Here is a 26,476-nt window from a genome sequence, read left to right on the forward strand (position 1 = left end):
GGGGGTGTGGGACAGGGCAGGGGGGGTGGGACGGGGCAGGGGGAGTGGGACAGGGCAGGAGGCGTGGGACAGGGCAGGGGGCATGGGACAGGGCAGGGGGGGTGGGACGGGGCAGGGGGAGTGGGACGGGGCAGGGAGTGTGGGACGGGGCAGGGGGTGTGGGACAGGGCAGGGGCTGTGGGACAGGGCAGGGGGTGTGCGACGGGGCAGGGGGAGCGCCCACCCTCTGCGTCCAGCAGCTGCGTCAGCCCCAGCTTCTGCTCGGCCACGTTGAAGGCCGTCTGCATGTTGCCGTAGGGGTCCGCGGGGTCCAGGGCATCAAAGTCGATGAGGTCCGGCCTGTATGAAGCGGAGGACATTGGTCGCCACCATCGCCACAGATAGCGGCTTTGCTCTACGTTGGATGCGTTCCGTATTAGAACACAAAAGCTCCCCACGCGGTGCACGGCCTGAATCTCGGGATCGGAGAGACACGCGCCGAGCAAACGATGCTGAAACGCACGCGAGATACGACAACGATGCAATGGTGCGCTATGCGACGGTAAACTAATAACGGACAATATTATTTATGATATATTTTAGCGCATTCATATTTTGCCCCAATTTTCATATATCCATTATTTCAATAAAGATACACAGACGCAAGGCGCAAGCAGCATCAGAATGAAATCTCATTCATTTGCCCCGCACCTCCGATTTGCACAGTTGGCTACGTACGGTGCCAAAGAAGTTCAACACACGGATATACAACATACACACCAGTAGACCAACACAACACAGCGGCATTAAGCCTGCCAATGTGTTGGAGTTTCGATTTGTTTCATTCAAAACGCCATACATGGACTCCTCTGCCAGGCAGCCCCAAGCCACCTCGACTATCTGCGTAAAGAGCCAGCCGGCCTGCCTGGCCGCCGCTGATTGATGATTTGCGCGTTTAAATAGTTCCTCCCGACGTAACGTCGCTGTTCACGTCGTGCCAACTCCGCTGCTGGGAAGCCACGGCCGCTGCTGTTCCCACCAGTCCCAAGCGCCCGCCATACAAGGTGCCCCGCCAGCAACGTGCGGACCATGCGGTCAGAGGTCACCGTCACCGGGGGACCGCCGGCGAGGGCAGCCGTGCCTGCGGTTGTTTGAACGCGCGATGGGTCATCGTCATCAGGACGAGAGAGAGAGAAAGGGCGGGGGACCTCGTCGCCCATCGCGAGACTCAGGCCACATCGTCGCGATACCTGTGCTTGTGAATCAGCGGTTACCTGTGCTTGTGAATCAGCGGTTACCTGTGCTTGTGAATCAGCGGTTACCTGTGCTTGTGAATCAGCGGTTACCTGTGCTTGTGAATCAGCGGTTACCTGTGCTTGTGAATCAGCGGTTACCTGTGCTTGTGAATCAGCGGTTACCTGTGCTTGTGAATCAGCGGTTACCTGTGCTTGTGAATCAGCGGTTACCTGTGCTTGTGAATCAGCGGTTACCTGTGCTTGTGAATCAGCGGTTACCTGTGCTTGTGAATCAGCGGTTACCTGTGCTTGTGAATCAGCGGTTACCTGTGTTTGTGAATCATCGGTTACCTGTGCTTGTGAATCAGCGGTTACCTGTGCTTGTGAAGCAGCGGTTACCTGTGCTTGTGAATCAGCGGTTACCTGTGCTTGTGAATCAGCGGTTACCTGTGCTTGTGAATCAGCGGTTACCTGTGCTTGTGAATCAGCGGTTACCTGTGCTTGTGAATCAGCGGTTACCTGTGCTTGTAAATCAGCAGTTACCTGTGCTTGTGAATCAGCGGTTACCTGTGCTTGTGAATCAGCGGTTACCTGTGCTTGTGAATCAGCGGTTACCTGTGCTTGTGAATCAGCGGTTACCTGTGCTTGTGAATCAGCGGTTACCTGTGCTTGTGAATCAGCGGTTACCTGTGCTTGTGAATCAGCGGTTACCTGTGCTTGTGAATCAGCGGTTACCTGTGCTTGTGAATCAGCGGTTACCTGTGCTTGTGAATCAGCGGTTACCTGTGCTTGTGAATCAGGGCGTTGAACGCGAGGCCGTCTCTCCAGCTTGTGGTGAAGTTGTGGACGCGGACGTTCGGGTATCTGTAGAAGGTAACGTAATAATAAAAATAGATAATTGACATTTATTTTTAAGGCGCCTGCCACTAATGTCTCAACACGGAGCGCCACTGTTCCTATTCGACACAGTTTACGGAGATTTAGATCAGAAACGGAATATTAATTTATACTGCAGGAGGAATCCGATGAGCTATAAAGCAATTTTTTCACAGATGTCTAGTTGGGGCACCAGTTAAGAATGTTACAACAACAAACAATACAAAACACGATCAGAGTGCAAAGCACAAGAAAGGTAAACGAATCACCCAAAACATACAAATAAAATTAAACCATCCCCATCCTACCAGGCAAAGCCCACTGAGGCATTCACTTATTTTTCAGAAGCAACCTGGCCACAAGTGACAGCCCAACAAAGTGGCCCATCATTTGGACATCTGCTTTTCCCTTGAGACGTGACACCTTGTTGTTTGCAACGGTATCCAGGGTGTCAACTGACCCTTACATCAGCAAACAGATGGAAGCTGCTGTCGCGACGCACTGGGACGCAATTAGACGCCTGTTATGTACAATAAGGCATTGTATTCTCAATACGATGGTTCCCCGCCCTTCCCTACTCAAGAGAGGATTTCTATCCATGATATGAGGATGTTTCTTTTTTCTTATCGGGAAATGTAGGCACATCTTCGTTAGTCTCCAGGGGCCCATGCCACCGTGGAAAACGAGGAGGAGACGCGTTGATTTCTGTCAGTTTTGGGAATGAACTTGAAACCTTTTTATCTCACATTATCTTAACGGAATGTATAAAGCGCCTTAACCAAGGCACTTTACAGAGAATGAACAACGGTACAACGTATGGCTGTGATGATGATGGTGGTGGAGACGAGGTGAATGAAATAGATGAGAAGAAGCAATGGGGGCGAATCTGCGATGATGCATGACATCGGTGACAGCGACGTTGATGACAGTGAATGATGATGATGGATTGAATGAACGGGGTTAATGAGTGAGAGCCATGTCGTGAGACTATGAAGAGGGAGCAGTCACGGTGCTGGTGGTGGTGGTTATGAGAGGCGGAGATTAAGGGTGAGCTAGTGAACAATCAGACAGCGTTTTGAGTGAGGGGTGGAAACTTCGTGAGCGAAGGTGACTGTTTCATGCGGAGGGGGAAGTTTGTTTCACTGAAGGGGGGGGGGGGTGCAAGAAGAGAGAGCGAAAGCGTGGATCGAGCACAAGGAGAAGAAAGAGGAACGGAGAGAGAGAAGCAGCAAAGATTGAGAAGATAATAACCGGAACACGAGGGGAGTGATGATCAGACCCAGCGCTATGTGGGCGGTGGCAGTGGCTGCCGTGACCCAGCGCTGTGGAGGCAGCAGCGAAGGGTTGGTGGATCGCCGCACAGATGCCACGAAACTCTCTTCTGTGGGAGTTGAGGTGCTATGCCATGGCTCGCCAAGACAATGCAACACAGCAAAACTGTGGGCTCCACCTGCTGCGGCCGTACGGGATAGAGTGTTTCTCCCTCGCACACGTGGGTATTCTCGGGGCGCTGCGGTTTCCCTCCCACGTGTAAACTCCCGTTAGTTGGCTGCCAGCACCTTCATATGGACCGCAGAGCTTGGGCAGCGGCCGACCACGCGGCCGCTGCCAACCCATGTGCTTGCGGTTCCTCCTCGCGGCTCCGAGTCGTTCTCTCTCGACGCGAGCGAGTGAATACCGTGTGCCACGTGACCAGTTGACCAATTGTTGTAGTAATACCCCGATGTATGCCCTCCCGCTCTACGTACCTTCGCTCCAACGTACTCAAACTACTGATACCCGATACGGCTTTACACAATGTGGTACCTCGCCATGACGTACTCGAGATTTACGAACTTCACCGCAAAGAGCCAACATTGTTTAGTCTGCACGGCAACATTCAGGTGCCAGATGGCGCCCAAGCTTGAGCATCCACGACTGGCTATAGTCTCTTCCATGTGTACACGTACTCTATGAGGTTCCGCACCACGTTACAATGCACCATCTCATCTGTCTGTTTCGATTTAAGTAATTTCGATTCATGTTCTGGTTTTCAGGAACGCATCCTGGGCGTAGTTGGCTCGAAACCGGTGTGAAAGTTCAACATACATACATACAATGCCTGTGCTACAGTTCATAGTCAACATCTCGCAGCGGCGAGATGTTGATCACCTCGCCTGGTATCCAGGAGGCCGTGGGTTCGATCCCGACCCTGATGCCTGCTGTATATTTCGAGTTTGCATTTCTCCCTTCCCTTGGTTGCGTAGATTGTTCTCCGGGTCCCCTTCCGTTTCTTCCATCCACGTTTAGAATCAACACGCGTTCAGAGCATTTGGCTGCCGTAAATATCCACGTGATAAGCCACTTTGTTGCGCTATCATTTGTGGCCATGTCACTTCTGAAACATCGCGACATAGCTCAGTGACCCTTATCTGGTAACAAATGTTAATGGCCCTTGTGTGGATCACCTGCGGTGCACTCTGCGCCCGTGCCCCGCGGTGTCAACAGCGAGTGGGAGAGAGAGCTCCAAATAGGGCGAGCGGTGATGGCTGAGTGCCCTCGCACGCACCACGGACGCCCGCTGCCAGCGGTGTTTACGGGTGCATCGTCGCCTTCTAATCTGCTCATTCGGTCGCGCGCGGTCCGCTCGCATTCGTCTCCCTCCGCACTCGCCGCTCGACCGTCGCGTGTTTACGCGCGGCCGTGTCAAGCGTAAACACTGCGCCGCGTGCGTTAAACACGCGATAAAATATTGTTTTGGTGGGGCTATTGCGGCTTACGGCGGTTGTCTTTGTTGTGTCCACGTTTCACCGTCAGTCGTCAGGGTGTCTTTCATTAATTACCCCCACTAAACTGCTGTTCTGTCATAAATACAGCACGGAAATCCGAGTTCATGCACCCGGTACTCATGGCACCACAGGGGCTGACTTGCTATCCTGCCGACATGAACGTTCGCGAAGCCTAGGCCAGAAGAGGGTTCGTGAACCCATTTAGGTGGACATTTGCGTGATGTGTGTATGTCGAACGTCTTCCGCACCGCACGTCGCCAACCATGCTAATAATACATTGAGTGCGAACTCCAGGATTGCCTGGGTGCTTTCTTCCCCCAGGTTCCTGCGAGTTCATCCCACTTCCAAAAAAGAACTCTCCAAGGAATGGGCCAAACATCCCACTGCTGAAGGCCCTGCAAAGCCTTGTGGCTCAGTGAGGTTTTTCCTGGATAGGTAAATGACATCGGTGTTGTTATGATGATGATTACCACCCAGGGATTTCGCTCATTCACCGCTTCCACTGCGTCTCTTGAAGAATTGAGTTTTTTTACTGTTACTTGAAAGAAATGCCTCTTCGTGTAGTTATTTTGATTGCTGACCCCTGGCCTAGCGGCTCACACACAGAGAGACCCTGCAACGTGCAGAGCCACTCTACACTCTCCCCGCATGTTCATCAAATCGACACGCAAATGATGTGCGTGCGACTGATGGATCAGGGTCCGGTCCGTCGGTCCGAACTGCGGCTGGATTCAGGCCTATCATTATGACTCTACAGCAGAATTCCCGTGTGTCACCTGTCCCCAGGGGTTTGACTGCCTTTCAATGAGTCGGCCTGGGGCCCTGCTTATTTCACCCAATGCAGCGGTGAAGTTTGTTATAAACAAATTTAAAGTGTCCATAAGAAGTTTTTATTGGATTAGATTGTGTAAATATAAATGTGTCACTAAACCCGCCACCACCTGACACAGCCAATTAGTAAGGTTTGTCACGTAAACAAAACGTGCCAATTCTTTTCTAGTAAAGAACACCGCTTGTGTGTTGGAGAATAAACCCACAACATTTACAATTCGAGTACGACGTTTCGCCAGTAATTTCAACTAAGATTATCAATCGCCACCCAGAGTTGTGGAGAAATCCCCGTATCGGTCTTAGAGGGATAAATGTTATGTCGTCACTTGTGAGCCAATCTTATGCGAAGGGCAGAGGGGGTTAATGTCTGGGTTAATGGGTTAATACGCTCTTCTACACAGACTGGTGTGCTGCACGAATAACGAATTGGAATGTTTTGTTTACGTGACAAACATAGTCTATGGGTCTTTCCGTAAAGCCACGTAGATAGAAAAATAATAAAAATATCACGACGTGTTTTTATTATTTTTCTATCTACGTGGCTTTACCGAAAGACCCATAAAATATGTATTCCTGTAGTTACGAAAGCTTTAAGTCGTGACAAACATAATTGGCTGTGTCGGGTGGTGGTGGGTTTAATGACACGTCTATATTTACGTGATCCAACCGAAAAAACCTCTCTTATGGATAATATTGGTTGCGAAAGCCTACGTGTTAAACTGAATTGAAAGTGGCTCGGAAACGTCGGACATCGTGCCGAACAACACGTAGCTAGATAAAAAAACATTGGAGAGCTTTCCGAAACCTTCGTGTCATGGAACATGTTGTAGGACGCAGTGCCTTGTGCCTATGGGAAGCGTGTTTGTGATATCTCCCGCGGGAAGCGGTAGCGTAGCGGCTAGCTCACTGCCCAATGAATCCGGTGACCCTAATTCGATTCCAGCTCACGGCCGTCACCAGTGACAATTATCTGAACTGGGCCTGGGCCTCCCCTAGGTCGACTCTGCATTAAATTAGTACCTGGTGCGGTGTGTAAAAACAGAACTGGGGGAACAAAGGGGTGTGGTGCTGGCCACCCACCCCCTCGTGCGTCGTTCTGCCGTGCATAGGTGCTGCTCGCTTACAGCGCTTGCCCCAACATTCTGTTCAAGGCTATACGGGCGATCATTGTCTTTGGGCCCGAGCCCTCACATGATCTGTGCCCCGCTGACTGTAGGGGGTTTACAAAGATAGCGAAGCACAGCTTTTTGACATCGTAAACAAGGAGCACAGCCAATTCAGAAGCACGGGGGAGGAAAGTGGCGGTCATGTGGAATAAACATTGCTCTCCAGATGGGAAATTATCAACCAGCGTTCCACACAAATGGCAACAAGGCACGCATCTCAAGTTTGTTTAACTTGAATTTACAATGTTTAGAACTATCGCCATCCCGTCGTAATGTGCCAATGCCGATTCACGGATGGCCTTCGTGTGAGGTCACCCGGGTGGCATTAATCAGGGCCCCAACTGAGAATCCTCACTCACGACAGCCGCATTGCGGCCAGGTTGAACTCGCGCCAGGGGCTCGCGTCTGTAGAGGGCAGCAGTGCACTCCCTCGCAGACGCAAACCGTCTCACGGATTTCATTTCCAACGTTTTCATTGCCATGTTCGGGCACCTATACTTCACGAGGTTAAGAGAAGCCGAGTGTCATATTTTTGTATTGTTGTGAAATTCCACGTCGCATACAAATACTCCGCTCGTGTAGTCCCACCATAATGGCCGGTACCCAATCACGCGTCAGCAAGTAAATTATGCAACGCGGTGAAATTGCAGCGCTGCTGCTGTGCTTCCCTTTGCTCGTCACGCAAAATAATGTCGACATCCAAATTAAAATAATATATGTTTGAATATATGTATTTTTTTAAATATGGGGTGGTGGCGAGATGTTCACTATTACTCCTGGCATGCAGGAAGTCGTGGGTTCCATCCCGACCCTGATGACGCCTGCATATTTGGAGTTTGCGTGTCTCTCTCCCCGTGGTCGTGTGGATTTTTCTCCGGGTCCTCCGGTTTTTCCCTTCACATTTAGAATCGTGCATTTTGAGTATTTGGCTGCTATAAATGTCCACGTGATAAGCCACTTTGTTTGGCTATCATTTGTGCCTAGGTCGCTTCTGTAAAATAGCCATATAGCTCAGTGGGCCTTACTTAGTAAAAAAAATATATATATATAGTTTACAGCGTCGCGGTGGTGCGTTCGCCGCTTGTTGCAGACATTGACGGTTCGAATTCAGCGGCCACCCTGGTTATTACCGCGACTGTGTTAACCACGTAAATAGCGTGTCGTCTACTTCGCAGCTGAACATTCAAGATCCTGGTGATGTCATTCGCAAGAGTAGCTGTGTGATTGTGCGCCGGGGTCATGGCTCAAAACTTTACAAACTTGAAAAAAATGACACGGTAAATTTCTCGATGGGGATATGCACGTGGCGATTATCGCTGCCGACTGCGTGCATTTCGCAGGACCCTCCATGACAAGAGAGAGTGAGGCTTTCCTGAGTAAGCAGGCGTAATGATAACAACGATGCCCCAGTGTATACGCATTTCCAGTTTACATACAGCGTGACATCTAACTGCTCAAAACAAAACCTCGTCAATCTCTACACGCTATCCAAAGTTGGTCGCGTTTCCAGAGTTTAATAAACAGGACGCAAGTAGAAACAGTGATGCAATGTTGCCGTCCAAGGCATGGGTAAGTGCTCACACTTCAGACGAACGCAAATTCACGGTTGGGGATCGCGGCTCCGTCCGATAGTGTTGCGGGGTCATCACCGGAACCGCAGACGTTCCTGCTCCCGCGACGCATCCACGTGTTGCGCCGGAGCGACGGTGGCGTTTTACGACTGGGGGTTCAAACGTCCAGGCCAGGGGGTCAGCAACCTACCACTCCGGTGCTGCACGCGGCGGCTCGTTACGTGACCTCTCTAAGTGACCTCTCTAAGTGACCTCTCTAAGTGACCTCTCTAAGTGACCTCTCTAAGTGACCTCTCTAAGTGACCTCTTCGTGACGTCGTTTTCTAAGGACCACCGCTGTCTTTGTATTCACCACACAGTGAATTGCGGCTCTTAAAATATATATTTTTTTTTACCGAATTCAAACAAAAATGAGCATTTTCTTGTTATTTTGGTTGCTGACCTGTGGTCTAGACGAATTAAAAGCAGGGCGCTTGTAATGTATAACACAAGGTAAAAGTGGCTTCACAAACTTATACGCCACATTACACAGTCAACTTCGCTCACTGGTTTGCCACTCCTCACTCAAAACTCACTAATTTTCCAAAGCTCACCCCACGACCCCCTTAATCTCCCCCTCATAACCACCTCCACCGTTCCTGTTCCCTCTTCATATTCTCATTACATGGCTCTCACTCATTAACCCCGTTCATTCAATCCATCCATCATCATTCACTGTCATCAATGTCGCTGTCACTGAATTCACGCATCATCGCAGATTCGCCCCCGTTGCTTCCTGTCATTTATTTTATTCACCTCCTCTCCACCATTACATTCATACGCTGTACCGTTGTTAATTATTTGTAAAGCGTGATATAAATTCCGTTAAGGTAAGATAAGGCACCACCACAGCATGTACGTATCTGTGTACGTCGCCAACCGTGCACATCGGAGGTGCGGGAGTCTACAGGGTACGGGCAAACTCCAGGGTGCATTCATCCCAAAAGTATTGGCATCTACTGGGAACCGCCGATTTTCAATGGGACCGGTGCCTTGCTAAGTGACCAGGAGCCCGCGCCTTGCTCACGAGACGAGTCGCGGCCCCGCGCGGGAAGCGCCCGGCGTCGCGTGCGCGTTCTAACTCGCGAGAGCCGCCCGTCGCGTTCAATTTACGGCGTCCCCGCGACCATGCCGTAGCGCCGCGTAGAAATACTGCGCCGAAACGGCCGAGCGCAATTCAGGCGCCGTACATATGCGCCGCTTTAAAACAAAAAAATATATAAAAACGGCCGCGGTTCTTTTGCAGTAAAGACCTTCCCAGGCTGGTTAATAAGCGCAAGTGTGGAATGCGTTATGCGGGCCAAAAGAGCCCCGTACGACTGCCTTATAAGGCGAGCGGCTACTGCTGCTGCTGCTGGATCCCTCAAAGGAAAACGTGGGGCTTGAGTGGAACAGAGCGGACAGGGGGCGGGTGGGAGGTTATTATGGGTGCGAGGGGTGCGGAGTGGCTTTGACAGGGAGTTGTTTGGAGGGTCTGGGGGCTTGGGGAGGGGGGGTCGGTATTTCCGTAGCTCATGGTCTCAATAGACACAGTAACCACATTGTATGACAAGGGGAGAGAGCCCCACATATAGACTCAGCCAGTAATTTGTGCCTTTGTTTCCCACCACAACAAGCCCGGGCAGTGTGAGTCAAGAGCCAAAGTCTCTCTCTGTGTGTGTTCAAACGGGACCTTCAGTCTTCATTGGTGGTGGCCCTGAATCAGTGGTGGAAATTCCACATTAGTCTGGAGGGGGGGGGGCATACAACGTCTCTTGGCTTCCCACAAGGTGGTACCCAATTCATAGACCCCCTGAGGGATGATGGGCCGATTTGACCCCAAGCAAAGAGTGTGAAACTGAACCTCGGGTTCACAATTAATAAGTAATTAACGGCCTGAAAAAAAAAGAACATCCGATTAAGCAGCCTAGACCTAACGACCGCCCTTTGGTGTGACTTTGTCTCTATAGCATCCACACAGTTCGCTTTGTGGATATCAGAGGGCTTAAACACAGCACCCAACACTGCTGCTGTTGCTACGGCAAAATGTCGTTCACTATGGAATGAAAAATTCAATCGGTGCCTCACGGGTGCATCTGAGGTCGCACGGCAGGGCTGGCTTCCAGTCGAGCTAAAACCGCCCGAAAAGTAAATAAAGTATAACTAAACTAAACTATTTTTTATTTCACCAGGTAAGGCCCATTGAGCTGTACGTCTCTTTTTCAGAAGCGACCTGGGCACAGATGATAGCTCAACGAAGCGGCTCATCACGTGGACATTTACAGCAGCGAAATACTCTAAACCCAGTGATGTTGATTCTAACTGTGGAGGGAAAAATCGTAGTACACGGAAAAAAATCCACACGACAATTCCAAATATAAAAGCGTCACGGTCGGGATGGAACCCACGACTTCCTATATACTAGGCGGGGTAGTTAACATCTCGCCACAGCGCCCCCATTCGCTGCAGAAATTGCGCATGACGGTGTAACTGCCGTTTGCTTTCCATGTTCACAAATGTGACCTCATCCAGAACAGAAAGTGTGTCCTTCAACCCCCCGTTCGTTCACTAATGAGCGCAGCGAATCTTTCCTCCGTGTGTCACGCACTTTGCCTTTCGCCTGGTGACCTGTGTGAATATGACGGCGTGTAACTGCCATTTTATGACGATGTTTACAAAAGCCGACCTCATCGCATGCCCGACCTCATCGCATGCCCGTCGATACCGCCTTCCGCAGCAAGCATGGATAAGTGACGTAGTGCTGCTGTACATTACAAGTGGGGGAACGCTTCTCCTCGATGGTGGAAGCACGGTACTTGCAGTCACACTTTGAAATCTATCACTGATGTACATGTGTTCTGCAGCAGCTCTGTATGTAGTAATATTAATAGTAATGACAAGCACGTTCACTTGCTCACCGCTGTATCACAGAGACAACGTCACGAGGCCAAGGCCTGTGGCGATGCTCCGCTCGCAGATACGGCTAATAACTGTGACTGGTTCCAAGTTTGTGACACGAAATATCACATTATGAATCGTGGGAGCATGTAATTAATTTATTTTTAATCTTCATTGTAAACTCCTGAAAATGTATGAATGAAGGTGTCCAGTTTGGGCGGGGCGTTGCCCCCGCCCGGTGCCACCCAGAAAACTCCGCTCATGGAAACATCATCATGTTCAGCAATAAACCAAAGTGGCTAGTTTTGTCCTCTGCATGGAAATGGCTGCTGTATGGTGCCGGTTCCTTCTTCCACTCGCTGTTTCAACAAAGCGTGCAGAGCCAGCCGCAGCAGCAACAGCATATGAACGCTTGGACCACAAATCAAGCATCACCATCGACACAAATTTGTAACATGCGGATGACCTTGCCCTGGGAACGCAAGCAGTCGCTTTCAACGACGTCGAATCTACTCTGAAACAAGACCTAAACACCATGGGGGGATATTTCCGGAAATGAAGGCTTAAGCCAAATCCTCGCAAAACGACAGTCATTGCATTTCATCTTGATAATTATAGGAGCGCCAAGCGCACTCTGACCTTTTGCAGCAACACTGTGCAACACGACCCCACTCCAACTTACGTGAACCTTCCACGACCACCTGTAAAAGGTGGCCGCCAAGGCAAAAAAACAAGGGTCAAGCTGGGGAGCATCAGCACCAGGGCTACGGACATCAACGATGGCCCTCGTGTACTCTGTTTCCGAATACCGTGCACCAGTATAGACCAGAAGTAGTCTCACTCGGCTTGTTGATGTCCAACTGAACACTGCGATGCGGTGCATCACCGGAACCCTCAAGTCGACCCCAACAGCCTGGGGCTGCCCGTGCTGTCACCAAATCTTTCCCCCACCCAACCGCCGCAACGCTGCAACCCTCCGGGAAGTCCCGCAAATGGAGGAAAGCAGTCGCCTTCCCATTCATCAGGACCTCAACGACGTCTCTCGTCATCGCGTGAAGTCACGCCAAGCCCTTTTGAACCGATGAGCTTAAGCTTAAACAACGCAAATCCAACCCCAATTAAGCCTGGAGGGTTGAATGGAGTTAAAAATAACTCACCCACACTTTGTGAAAGACCAAACACAGAATATTCCTGGGTTTGATATTCCACAGAGCTCATGGTCCACCCTGAACCGCATCTGCACAAATCATGGCAGTAGATGCAGCTACCTGATGCATAAAGGGAAAATTTAAAACTCTCCAGTGTGTGCGACTGTAGTCATCCAGAACAGACCGTACAACGTATAATGACGCAATGCCTGATCCAAAAATACGAAGGCGACATCACTGCGATGATGATGCACTCCGCTATTCCTCACGCGGTTGTCTGGCTTGACCACCTAAATGTGAAATTGTAGTTGTTGCTCTATATCTACATCAACAGCCATACGAAAGAGAGGCCCTGAAAGCACATATGAAGAGGCGGTGGGAGCGTTACAGGACTGCAAAGTCCGTGTTTGCCCAAGAGAGTGGGAAGCTGCGCCACAATCTCTTACTCCAAGTGGCACGCCCATGGGAACGGGTCACTACCGCAGAACAAGAAAGAACTCTCCGGTATTTTTCCACTTTTGTTCGAGCTCTCCAGGGACCCGGATCCCTTCAATAACAACATCGTTGTTGTCGTCGCAGCACGTGGGATGAGGAAATACCCCGAAGGTTCCACACATTCCTACTTCGGTATTTAAATACTGTGCAGATAAATAGGAATACCTGGTAAAATCTGAGGTTATTCTACCTGCGATTGCACGCATAGATTAGAAACACGGACGTTGAAAAGTAAAAATGGAACGGATGCTGAAGAGTGTGCAAAGGAGCAGAAAGAGATGCACACTCGGAATTGTACTGAGACAAAGAGGAGCACGTAGATTAGAGATCACACACAAAGTTATAGACATTATATGACCTGTTAACTCAAGCGAGTGAAATAGATTGCAATGCTCACGATGAATGCATCGAAGCGTACATCTAAGAATCGGTGAGTTATAACGGTCGTAAATTATACGCCAACGCAGGCCACTAGAATTAACAAGACAAAACAAGATGGGACAAACGAAACAAAACAAGGAAAGAGTTTATGAATCTTATTGGTGTCTCTTTAAGCACAGTTGCCGAGCTCAGGCCTAGAGGCCCGAAACATCAAGCGGTCGGCCACGAACGGCGGCAGGGACATTGTAATAGACAAAGAAATTAACGTGAACCTCGGACGAAAAACAGGAGCCATTGGTGGGGTCGGGCTGGCGAGTTGACGCTTGTGTTGCGCCCGAAACGTCGTGATTTATTTTATTTTTCTACCTACGTGACTTTACCGAAAGAACCAAAGAGTATGGATTCATGCAGTCACGAAAGCTTCAAATCAGGGTTGAATGCCCATCGCAATGTCAAGGAATTGCCTCTCGAAGATAACATTCCCTTCTAACTAATACATCGAGATTGAAAACTCATTTCTTGAGAACTGCTTTTTGCATTGAGTTTGTTGTCTTCGCCCCCCCCTCCTCCCCCTGCCACCGCACCTCTGATGAGCACGGTTGGCTACATACGGTGGAAAAGAAGTTCAACATACAGCAAGCCCTCTCGAGCCGCGAAGGGTCACGTTCTTGAAAATGCTCGCGAATGCAGAAACCTTGTTCCAATGGGGGAAAATGGGATTATGTTACTGCTACGAGTGAACACAGCTGAGGAGGGGAAATGGTAAATAGGGAATTAGTTTACATTTAGTAACTCGCGAATATGCAAAACTGGCGAATCAAAACTCGTCCGAAGCAATGGTTTTACCGTGAATACAAACTAACATCCGTGTTGCGTGCCACACCATGATATGACGAGATCCCCCGCGTTACGCGACACAAGAACAAAAGTCCGGAACGAAATCGTGGCTCAAAGAACGCTTTTGCTGTTGTTGCTAATGTTATACATTTCTGTAAACAGTGAACATTCAAAAGGCTCGAGACATTATGGATAGGAGTGCGTCACGTATATCAATGTATTGTGTATATATCTTGACTTACAGCTTTCGTGACTGCAGGGATTAATATTCATTGGGTCTTTCGGTAAAGCCACGTAGATAGAAAAAATAATAAAAATATCACGACATTTCGAAAGACCCAATGAATATTGTGTATATAGATACATTATGAATATCGATGTGATGTGAATATCAATATGTTGTGGACATCAATGCATCATGAATATCGATGTGTTGTGGAGTATATCTATACATTACGAATATCGATGTGTTGCGTATACCGATACATCGTGAATATCGATGTGTCGTGTATATTAATACATTACGAATATTGACGTTCTGTGCATATCGATGTGCTTGTGCATATTGACGAGTCGCGTACATCGATGTGTGTTGTGTGCGCGCGGATGGCAGATCCTCGGTTCGCACCTTAAATGGCGGAAAATGTCCCCGCGTGAATATCGCACGAGCGGAGGAACGCCGACAGTCCACATAAGTCAGCCCCCCCCCCACCCATAAAACGTGACTCACCGCTGGACACGTTGGCCCGAGGCCGTTAAACTGACAAAAGGCCACGAGTTTCAGCCACATCTTTTACACCCGGTGGCCACAAACTGGGTCGGCTACGTTGGGGGTCGTGTCCACAGGACAAGATTTTTCCACCCTCCAACGGGCCCGTGCTACAACTCGCCGCTGTTCCGTTGAACACGTCATAGGAGGCTTTCACGACCAAAATTATCCATCAGAGGGTTAGTTTTTTTTGGGTTAGATCACGTAAAAATATAAATGTTGTGTCGTTAAACCCGCCACCACCCGACACAGCCAATTAGTAAGGTTTGTCACTCAAACAATGCGTGCTAATTGGAGTAGTTGCTCGGTTAACAGTGACATCGGTTAACGGTTTTTCGGTTAACGTTTTGTCTCCCATAGAAACCCCTCCTGGCCACTTCACAGCCCAGTGCCCGGTGTCTTTAGGAGTTGAGCAAATCTAAGTGATCCATTAACCCTTGCCTTTGAAGGGTTGGATAACAGGTTGTGTAAGAGGGAGACACTCACCCCCCCCCCCCCTTGTAAGTGGGAGACGCTCACTCCGTGTGTCAGTGGGATACACTCACCCCACGTGTCAGTGGGAGACGCTCACTCCGTTTGTCAGTGGGAGACACTCACCCCCCCCCCCCCCTTGTAAGTGGGAGACGCTCACTCCGTGTGTCAGTGCAAGACACTCACCGCACGTGTCAGTGGGAAACACTCACCCTGCCGTCTTCATCTGGCACCACAGCAGCAGGGCGTCCTTGGCCGACTTCACCTCCCGGCTGTCCTCCGTTTCCACGCTGATGTCCTGGATCTGTGAGGAGCGACAACAGTGGGCACAACGCATTGTATTCCACCACCCCAAAAACAACAACCGCGATTCGCCACTAAGTGGCGGTGACGTCATCACTACACTTGTGCCAGGTTATGTGCACGTTGAGGCCAAGTGAAGTGTCGAACGCCCGCTAGCACGAGGTCACGGGGCAGACTCAGGTTCCACGGGTCAACTGACTGAGATGGCAGGCTGATGCACCACCTGTGCCCCCCGTGACAACTCGTCAACGCACACTCGTCTACACACGCGGCTGCTCGACACCTTTAGCCCAGTCAACTGAGTACAGGCCCAGGTGCCTGCACTGCCGCAGAGATTCAATACAAACCACGGTTCATACAAGGTGACTGGTGAGACACACTCAAAGCACTCTGTCTTGACTCAACATGCAATGGCTCCTTCACAATGCAATGTGAGAGCTGGACAATTACAAAGACTACACAGCAAACTGTAAGTCATAGAATTATCTTTTTTTTTTAAGATGGAGGATGTTAAGAATTTCACGGACGGATGAGACAGGTAACTTAAATATATTTTGGATGGCAGGTACAGAAATAATAATTAGAGAATAGTAAAGTTAGATCCCTTGGATATGTCAAGAGAAAACAAGAGACTTAATATCATGCATTGACTGGTACAATTACAGGCACAAGAAGCCGGGGAAGACAGCGAGTTAAGTTACATCATAAGAAATATAAATAATTGGATTGCAACTAGGAGTAAGTATTGCATGCAAAGTTCTTGAATAAATATCGTGGACAGAGCCAAATGGAGGGAAGGCCATGATCACCGACGTCTCTGGGAAAGGACTTGGCACAGAAAGACTGACACTGCCCATGGACGAACATTGCCCATAGACTTACATTTCCCCATGTAGCCTCAACAGACTTTTGGGGCAAGTGCTGTGAGCGAGCAACTATGAAGGACGGCACGGCACACGAGGGGGTTGGTGGCCAACACCGCGCCCGACCGCCTTTGTCTCCCCAGTGGCGATGTTTACTACACATCGCACCAGGTACTCATTTGAGGCTGAGTCGACCTAGGGGAGCGCCAGGACCGCTTCAGATAATCGTCGCTGGTGTTGGTGGCCGTGAGCACGCGCACACACACACACCAAGTGGTTTAGACCAAGTCCTGCAGCTGAATCACGTCTGCCTATGTAAACACCGTCGCGTTGAGGACCTCGCGAAATGTTTCGGATGCCCCTTGCGGTTATCGACTCGGGCACGGAGAGGAATGCCGACTGCGTGGCAATGCGGAGAGTCGAACTCGCAGATTGCGTTGTTTTCCACGGGCATGATTTACGCAATGTATTATTTGACGAGCATTATATGTTACGTATTAATAACTGAATACAAGTGCTTAACACACATATACAGTTGAAATGCATTTCATTAAATAGAATATTTGTAATGATCCAATTGGTTTCATGGTTAATTAATCAGCAGAAAAAACATCCAGAAAAGGGGGCAATCGTCATACTTCATGAAACTCTGCTCAACTATCTCATTCAGATATATCGGCTGATGAGTCTACTACAGTTGATGTCTCACGTCAAATGATGTTTCTAATTCCTGCTAACGACTCCCGTCAGTGGCGATTCGTCAGCCAGGCCGGCTGAAAGCGATCAGTGTCTCTCCTTGACGCGTCTCTCCAAGGTGGCAAATACGCACGATTGAGGAACGAGAGCAGTGCCGTGTGGTTCCAATCTAACTAAACTTAAAAAAAAAAAATTTGTATTTTACCAGGTAAGGCCCACTGAGCTATATAGCTCCTTTTCAGAAGCGACCTGGCAACAAACGACAGCTCAACCAAGTGGCTTATCGCGTGGACATGTATACAAACCAAAAACCCCAAACGAATGCTTCTAAATGTGGAGGAAAAACCGGAGGACCCGGAGAAAAATCCACGCGACCACGGGGAGAGAGACAGGCAAACACCAAATACACAGCAGCAGGCGTCAGGTTCGGGATCGAACCCACGACCTCCTGTAGACCAGGCAAGGTAGTTAACATCTCCCCGTACCCCTAATTAATTGTTAATCAGGACACTGGACCTCGAGGCAGTTCTCGGAACAGTACGAACGACTCAATAGGAGTGGATCAAAGAAGGGAGAGTAGCCGTTACACAATATGCCCGGCTGTAAACAACGAATGTGTCTATGGAAGAGCTGTGATGTATATGGCCGGTGGTGGGGCTATGCACGTGGTCTGTAATCCAGCACTGTGGAGGCAGCGAGGGTTGGTGGATCGCACAAATGTTGCGAAACTCCCTTCCCGTGGGTGGGCATCGAGGGGGAGCAATGTCCTGGCTCGCCAGGAGAAGGCAGTACGTACAAAAAAAAAGTGATCTTCACCTGTTCCGCCTGAATGGGAAAGAGTGTTTCCCCCTTGCATGCGTGTGCTTTCTGCGGGTGTTATGGTTTTCTCACCGTCACACCGATGTGCTAAAGTAATAGCTAATTGGCACGTTTTGTTCAGGTGACAAACCTTACTAATTGGCTATGTGGTGGTGGGTTAACGACACATTTATATTCACGCAATATAACCCAAAAACCTTTATTATGAATAACATTGGTCGTGAAAGCCTACGTGTTAGATGTCCTCCCAGATTCCCACTCGTCTGCGGTTCCTCCTTGCGTCTCTGAGTCGTGTTACAACTTGAACGTTATGATTGTTAGAATGCTGAATACGATGGAGAGCATATTGCTGTGCTCAAAAAAAAAAAACACTGCTGGAAGCAGTCTGCTAGTCTGGCAATTAATTCAGTAAAGTAACATTTAAATTTTCGTTTTTTAATATTCAATTCTTCCCATTGCCATGTTAAAGCAATCGGTTTATTATCCGGCCGGGGGGGGGGGGGGTGGAGCACTGTGGGCAGAGCGCTCGAATCACGGGCCGGGACCAGTCGCGGATCGAATCATTGCTGGTAGACTGAGCGCCGTGCAGGAAGCCATAACAGCGGGTCGTCCCAAGTGAATGTGGAATTTCCTCAGGACTCGTTTTTTGAGTGGGAAACACTCAGCAATGCAGCTGCTACAGCGGCACGACATCTGTTGAAGAGATGTGTCATCACGCCGCTTATTGATGCCAGAAATAACAGTGCCATCCCGTTCTTATTATGCAAAGCACCACAATTTGCATGCTTGGCTACATCCGGGGCTAAAAAAGTTCAACATACATACATGCATATGTAGCTGGTATGGGCTTAATGTAATGAATGACGTTAATGTAACTGCACAGTAGGCCACGCCCATCAGTGGAATAATCAATTCAGGGCAGAGGGCATCTATTCAGATTCGGATGGACGCTGTACAGGGATTGAGCAGTTAGGTGCTGTGTAACGTGAGCTCTATTGGTGTGCATCTGGTCATATTTACAGACGCACGAATGCTCCTCAGAAGAACACTTTGAAATAACGAGTGGCCGTTCCACAACCCTCTGGTGTCCCTCGGTGGCGGAGTCACTCGACCCTCAAGAGGAGGGCAGAACACAATGCAGAGTATCCACTCATCGCCTCCGAACTCGTCTATTGTTGTCGTTTTTATTAGCCGGCCTGTCCTCTCGTTACGGTCACGGGAGGAGGGGTCTAGGGCGAGCCGGTTCCGCGTACAAAAGCAGCGACGCGGCATTCGAAGTGCGAAAGCAACGCCGCGCGTTAATGGACGATAGCACGTCCACAGTGCACGCTGTAGGCAGGCTGTGCGCGTTGGTCTGCAGCATACGCGTGGGCCGGCTGTCGTGGGGCGCGCCATCTCTGGGAACTGTGAACGCTGTCGCTCTGCCGTGTCTCGCCTCCCACCGACAGCCGCCTGCTGAGTTGAGCTGCCCATTGTTCACGTGCGGCCAAGTTAAATATAGACGCATTGTCTCTCGGGGCCTGAGGTATTTAGCAGTGCACGTAAAAAACAAGAAACACGGAACGTTATTTAGTGCTTGCTTTTTTGTGAAGCCTACTGGGGAAACTGAAGTTAGTGGGCCTATTGTGTGGGCCCGAGATAGTTAAAACGTGATGTTATTCTTGGGGTGTATCCATGGAAAAAACGCACGGTTGTCCATACGTGCCGGTTTAGCGGAATTTATGAATCACAATTTTCATCAAATAAATCAAGGAACACACGCTGCGAATAGAAATACACACTTATTGGTGTTTCCATCAAAGTTGAGTAATAGGCACCCTCGTGTATTTATGACTCCAGGGGTAGAGCGTCAACCACGCGGCCTCGTGAAGAGTGCACGCGCACCTGATGCGTTCTCATCGCCGGGGACATTCCCCCACACGAAGAATGAAAATGTACACCGCTGTCAAAGCGCCGCAGGCACCGTTCGTTCCTAAGGCTTGTTCCCCTCGTTGTTCATTTGCACCCGGGCTTCACTTTGCCGATTTGTGCAGCAGGGCAATATATTTCACCGGGCTGACTCAACAGAGGATCAGCAAAGACGACACCAACTCTCTCCCGAAGCCCTCTTCGTGGCTCGCCAGACCTCGACATAGGCGCTTAGCTCCTGAACACTTTTACTGCCACCTACATGCGCAAAGAATAAGCGAGGTTAAAAACAAGATTATTTTTTTTTTACCGAGAGAGAAACCGTCTATTCTGCTGGCCTCTTTCGAAATACATCACGAGAAAATGAGGCGGTTGAATTATAAAGTTTATATTGCCATCTTTTGCGCCGTAAAACACAAAGGTCTCACCGTGTCTACGAGAGGAAAGCGTGACACGAACATTGCCAGCTATTGCTATCGGTTGCTAAGTTGCTCATTATGCTCAAGTTATGTTTGAGATTTTAAAAAGTGACTTCTCCGCAGAGGGACGCAAGATCATTACACACGCATTGCGGATATGCCGATTTGGCATCTAATTTGATTGCAGTTTGAACATATATAGACAAAACAAAGACAAAGATCCCCCGTATAGCCTTTAACAGATTGTTGGGGGAAGTGCTGTTTGCGAGCACCAGTGAAGGCCGGCACTGTAGCACACGAGGGAGTGGGTGGCCAGCACCATGCCTGGCCGCCTTTGTCTCCCTAGTGCCGATGTTTATACAATCGCACTAGGTACTCATTTGAGGCTGAGTGGACCTAGGGGAGGCCCAGGACCTGTTCAGGTAATCGTCATTGGCATTGGCCGTGAGCGGGAATCAAACTTGGGTCACCGGGTTTGTAGTGCAGGACGCTAACCACGACACTACCGCTTCCCAAAACTATATATACACACACACAACTATATCAATATATACACAACTATGTTATTACCTAGGCACCACTAGCCTCTTCAAAATTAGATGCACTCGCTACACTTTGAAACAATCCCATATCGCTCACGTTGACCGATATAGATCTAAACAAAAAATAAACTATTTTTTATTTTACCCAGTAAGGCTTACTGAGCTATGTAGCTCTTTTACAGAAGCGACCTGACCACAAATGACAGCTCAACGAAGCGGCTTATCACGTGGAAATGTAGAGCAGCCAAATACTCTGAATGCACGTCGATTAAAATATGGAGGGAAAAACGGGATGACCCAGAGAAAGATCCACACAACCACGGGGAGAGAGACACGCAAACTCCAAATGTGCAGCAGGCATCAGGGTCGGCATCGAACCCACGACCTCCTGCATACCAGGAGAGGTAGTTAACGTCTTGCCACCCCGACGCACCGACAGCACGGTACCAGCTACTTATCGCGAATCAACTTCAGGATCTAGAGCAAGAAAGTAAAATTGAGTCAACTCTCGTGAAAAGTGGAAAGGCGAAAAACGCACCCCGAGTTGATCAAAATTATTTTTTAACAAAATGTGTCCACTGCCGACGTGCGACATCTCGACCCCGAGTGAAACATTCCGTGGGTCCGACTTTCATGCCTGACGCATCACATTCCTAGCTCCGGCCATACATTCAACATGAGCTGCGAAATGTGAACATAGCGCGCGACTTCCAAAAACCCGAGGGAAAAGATTAAGTGGACATTTTAACGGCCTCAATAGAAAAAAAACTGCCTGTTAGACGTTTAATAGCGCATACTACAGCTGTCCAAATATCAACACACACCAATTGCTGGCCGATAAATGTCATTGTGATGATTTGTTGTGGACCATTTCCACCCGCATTGTAAAACAAGCTATATTTTTCATATGTATGTCTGCGTTTGGGTATTGCATCACCATTATAATAGTAACTTACAACATCATCATAATTAACCATATTTGTTTAATTTCTACACCAAAGCCCCTGCATCTTGAAAGCATTTCCCCTTGGTCATATGCAACTGCAATTCGTGTCAACATAATCGTGTCATCACCTTACTAAGCTACTCAATAATGATCATGTTATTTACAAAGTCCCTTTAAATAATAGTTTAAAACGGCAGCCCGCTTCACATAACCTGGCCCATGCTCATATTCAGTGTGTGTTTGTGTCCATGCCTATTCCACCAACCCCAACCTCACTCCAGGAGGTTTGAAGTGGCCTAAAACTTATTTTTATTTTAGCAGGTAAGGCCCACTGAGCTATGTATATCTTTTTTTCAGGACGCGACCTGGCTATCATAAGCAATAGCTCAAGGAAAGTGGCTTATAATCGTGTGGAAATGTACAGCAGCCGGAGGAGCTGTGGAAGAATCCGTAGAACGGAGGTGAAGGTGAGCCGATGGTCGCTGGGAAACGCGGAAAGCCATCGGAGGAAATGTTCCCGCACTTTTCTCTGCGGAGCGGCAAGCGGCCGAATTTGCCAGTATCACAGTATGAAAAATAATAATAGGTATACCATTTTAGGCAATAAAACAGGTGTTAATATGTTAAAACAGCCTTCTTTATGGCCTAGTCTCACCAATGTCAGAGCAGGAACTAAAGAAAACTCTGTCTGGTGTAGGCCAATCAAAAAACAATGCATATATTATCAGAGCATGTTTGTTTGCATGTTCACCACAAGTGTGGTTAATGCAGAATTGATTCCTTGCAAAAAGTATTTATTTGGTGTTTGAACATCTTAAAACCTTCTGTTTGATTGCCAGAAAGGGTAATAGCCTATTCTTGTCACAGGGTTGAATGTGGCCCGCGAATTGTGCATCAAACTGGGCCCCCTTACGCGGATTGCAAATATCGGGAGGAGAAGGGTTTTCTGCACGGGATCAGCCATCATCCACCAACGACAAGGTGGAAATGGTGGCCCTGAGGAGGCCTCGTGAAATGGGCGCGATATCTCGGATAAAATTAATATAAAGAAATCAGACAAGTATATGAATATTAATATCATGAAAGTTGTGCTAAGTTTACCTCAACACACCTTTCAAACCATTTATGCTTGCAGTATATATTTATTTATTTATTTCAGGCCTACTGAGCTACATAGCTCTTTTTCAGAAGCGACCTGCATACAACAATGCTTAGAATTTAACAGTGCTAACTTGGAAAGCTATCCAGACCAGCCAAGTCAGTAGTAGAATGTGCATTTATTTTTTACAATGTTTTAATAAGGCAGGCAGAGGGAAATTTATGTTCATTATTGCTGGGTTTATGTTGGCAACATTTATAATGCTGTATTATTGTTTGTAAGATAGCCGTCCTTCTTTCAACATTACAAAGCATCCACTCAATCACTTCTTTATCCGTATCAATAAATGTGATCTCACAAGTTGTCCGGAATTTAAAACTCTTTGCCGCTGTGATTTGCACACACACAAGCACACGTTGCGGTTTCTTTCCCCTTTTATCAGCGTTGGACATCTCAGCAAAACTCGGGACCATTCGAGACGTTGCACACCATCACTCTGCCAGAAGCCAAAACTCAAAATGGTCAACGTGTTATTCCAAGCACAGTAGCAATACCCCATCACGGAAAGAGACCACCTCCTCCGCACAAACACAATCACTCAGGCCTATCATGAATGGATGATCTTCTTCTTTCGTATGGATTCACAGCAGTGGATAAAAAATGTGATTTTCTATTTGTTATCCACTCAATTGTCTGCTCAGAAGCAGAGTGGATGTCCGTCCATTCCTCCTTTACAGGCGTGAAGGCAGCAGCAGCGTGTTGATGATGCGGTCGATGGTTTGGGATTCGCGACCACACTACTCGCAAGCCGCCATATTATTTGATGCGACATATGTGGCATCGGGTGGCCGCATCGGCCATGTGGCCCGATCCTGATTGACGGTCGATCATTGGCGGTGTGGAAGGTTGAAACCGGGGGAGCTTCGACGGTAGGCTCCTGTACGAGATGTCTTTATTTTTGACGTCGGCCGCAGTCCAGACTCTCGCTTCCATCTCTCACAGTGCTCATGGGTGACTGGCGCTATGAGAGGTGGAAGCCCATGTGTGATGGGCGCTATGCATGTGCTCGCCAGTCTACTGCAGGAACTCACTGCACCCAGATGCGGATAGTTGATGCACAAATGGAAAATTTTAAACTCTCCCGACAGCATGCGACCGGTCACCCAGAACATACCATGGGACGCATCATGACTCAATGCCCGAATCACAATTACGAAGGGGGGAAGCATCACCACAGCGACAATTCCCCACACCGCTACTCCTGACGCAATCATCTGGCTCAACTACCCAAACGTAAAATCATATTCGTGGCTCTACACCGACATCAGCCATATGAAGAAGAAGGCAGCATCTGACGTTCTTTTTATATAATCGTCAAATGTTTTATCATTATCATAGTCCAGCATTTCTATAACAAAATATATTCTACATTGAGACTTTGAAAATGTATTGAATCTCAGCTAGCCTTGTTAGTGAATCTAAGTTGTTGTCCTTCCCCACACCTCTAATTAGCACGGTTGGCTACGTACGGTGCAAAATAAGTTCAACATACATACAAAGATACAAGTAAATCTCTAATATTATATTTGGCGTATAACATAAAACAGTTTTTGTCTCTTAACTTCCTCACATGGTGTTTCTTTTCAGGTTTTTGTTCGGATTCGTTCACGGCTTGTGATGGATGTGTGCTTGAGAATATTTCTCTCAAAATGAAAGTCATTTTGGGTTAGATCGTGCAAATACAGACGTGTCGTTAACCCACCACCACCTGACACAACCAATTCGAAAGGTTTGTCACAGAAACAAAAACTGCCAATTATTTACTAGTTCAGCACACCGGCGTGTTGGAGAGTAAACCCAAAACATTTACAGTTTGAGTACGACGTTTAGCTGGTAATTAAATCCATTTTCACCGGGCGAAATTCACTTCATCGGGCCTTACTAATTGGCTGTGTCGGCCGGTGGCGGGTTTAACGAGACATTTATATTTACTCAATATAACGCAAAATAACTCTTATTATGGATATTATTGTTGGTCACGAAAGCCTGCTGCTACGTGCCAGAATGTTCATCTCGTAAAAAGAGCCGTGCCATCTCAATGGGCTCCTGTCAGTCCACAGCAGCCGGGGGAGGCTTTGATCGGTGATGCGCAGTGGTTGGGTATGAACGGAGCCTGCTGGACGTGTTCTCACACGTGTGACACGGAGCCTTTCACGTCCCCGGGAACTGTAGGTGTCGAGTGTCACCCCAGGACTTCAACATTGCTTGTCGCACTTCTCTCTCTATGTGCCAGGAGTCCTGTCTCAAAAATGTCTGCAATCACATGGCCTTCATTTCATTGCATAGTTTGTTGTCCTTTCCCCATACCTCCGATTAGTACGGTTGGCTGCGTACCGTGCACGCAGAAGTTCAACATAATGCATGCATACGTTTAGCTCTGTCCATGATGTTCATCAATAACGTTGCAATAGATATTCGTCCCAGCTACTTGCAACGGTTCAAATTGCTTTTGCACTTAATTCGCTGGCTTTCTGTACCTGCTATGGATTTTCCCGGTCAAACGTTGTACACCACGTGTAATTTTCAAGGTGTAAATATATAAGCGTTGAATTTAGAAGAGGGGATAAAGAAGATACCGAGAAAGCCCGGTGAATTTACGACAAGCTAATGTGTTTTTATAACAACATGTGCTTTTCACAATGCTGTGTGTAAAGCGTGGCACGAACGCAGCGTTATTTGCAATTCACAAAGGATGAAAGCTGTGCTGCCTCACAGGGGCAGCCAGTCACCCTCCCACCCACAAAGACAAAGATCCCCCGTATAGCCTTAACAGACTGTTGGGGCAAGCGCTGTAAGTGAGCACCGATGAAGGCTGACACGGCGCACGAGGGGGTGAGTGGCCAAAACCACACCTGGCTGCCTTTGTCTTCCCAGTGGCGATGTTCACACACCGCACCAGGCACTAATTTGAGGCTAAGTCGACATAGTGGAGGCCCAGGACCGGTTCAAATAATCGTAACTGGTGTTGGCCGTAAGTGGGAATCGAACTCGGGACGCCGGATACGTAGCGCGGCACGCAAACCGCTGCACCGCCACTCCCCACCAACCCACTCAGTGGAACCAGACATCTGGCAGGGCTCCCCCCCTCCTCCCCTCTCTCTATCTCCTCCCCACGACCTCGCAGCTCCCCAGCGAAGTCTCCCATCATTCTCTTCAGACGGCCGGAAGCTGTTGCGCTCCCCCGCAAGCCGCGGCCGAGGTGACCCCGCTGTGACCACGTGGTCGGCGCGGCCTCAAAAAATATTGGGCGAGAACCCAGCGGGAGACGGAGAAATGAGCGCTCGAGCTCCCTTCGTAGCATGGGCTCTCACGACAAATGTGACGGACGATTCTTAATTCGTTTATTTTTGGGTTCGAACGTGTCGGTTGTATAACCAT

The 26,476-nt window shown here is 48.6% G+C and overlaps 1 protein-coding gene across 2 annotated transcripts in view; it reads right to left on the reverse strand.

The window, feature by feature from the left end:
• Positions 1-26,476, reverse strand: part of LOC144727219 (spectrin beta chain, non-erythrocytic 1-like) — a 166,128-nt gene that overhangs the window by 57,016 nt on the left and 82,636 nt on the right. For both annotated transcript variants that reach the window (XM_078605894.1, XM_078605895.1), the window contains 3 exons: positions 15,656-15,747; positions 1,998-2,078; positions 224-339 (listed from right to left, as the gene is read on the reverse strand). In XM_078605894.1, coding sequence (XP_078462020.1) covers positions 224-339; positions 1,998-2,078; positions 15,656-15,747 — 289 coding nt within the window. The remainder of the gene's footprint in view (positions 1-223; positions 340-1,997; positions 2,079-15,655; positions 15,748-26,476) is intronic.

Source organism: Lampetra planeri, chromosome 25, assembly GCF_965212315.1.
Source record: "Lampetra planeri chromosome 25, kcLamPlan1.2.h2, whole genome shotgun sequence".
In the NCBI taxonomy this organism is placed as follows: Eukaryota; Metazoa; Chordata; class Hyperoartia; order Petromyzontiformes; family Petromyzontidae; genus Lampetra; species Lampetra planeri.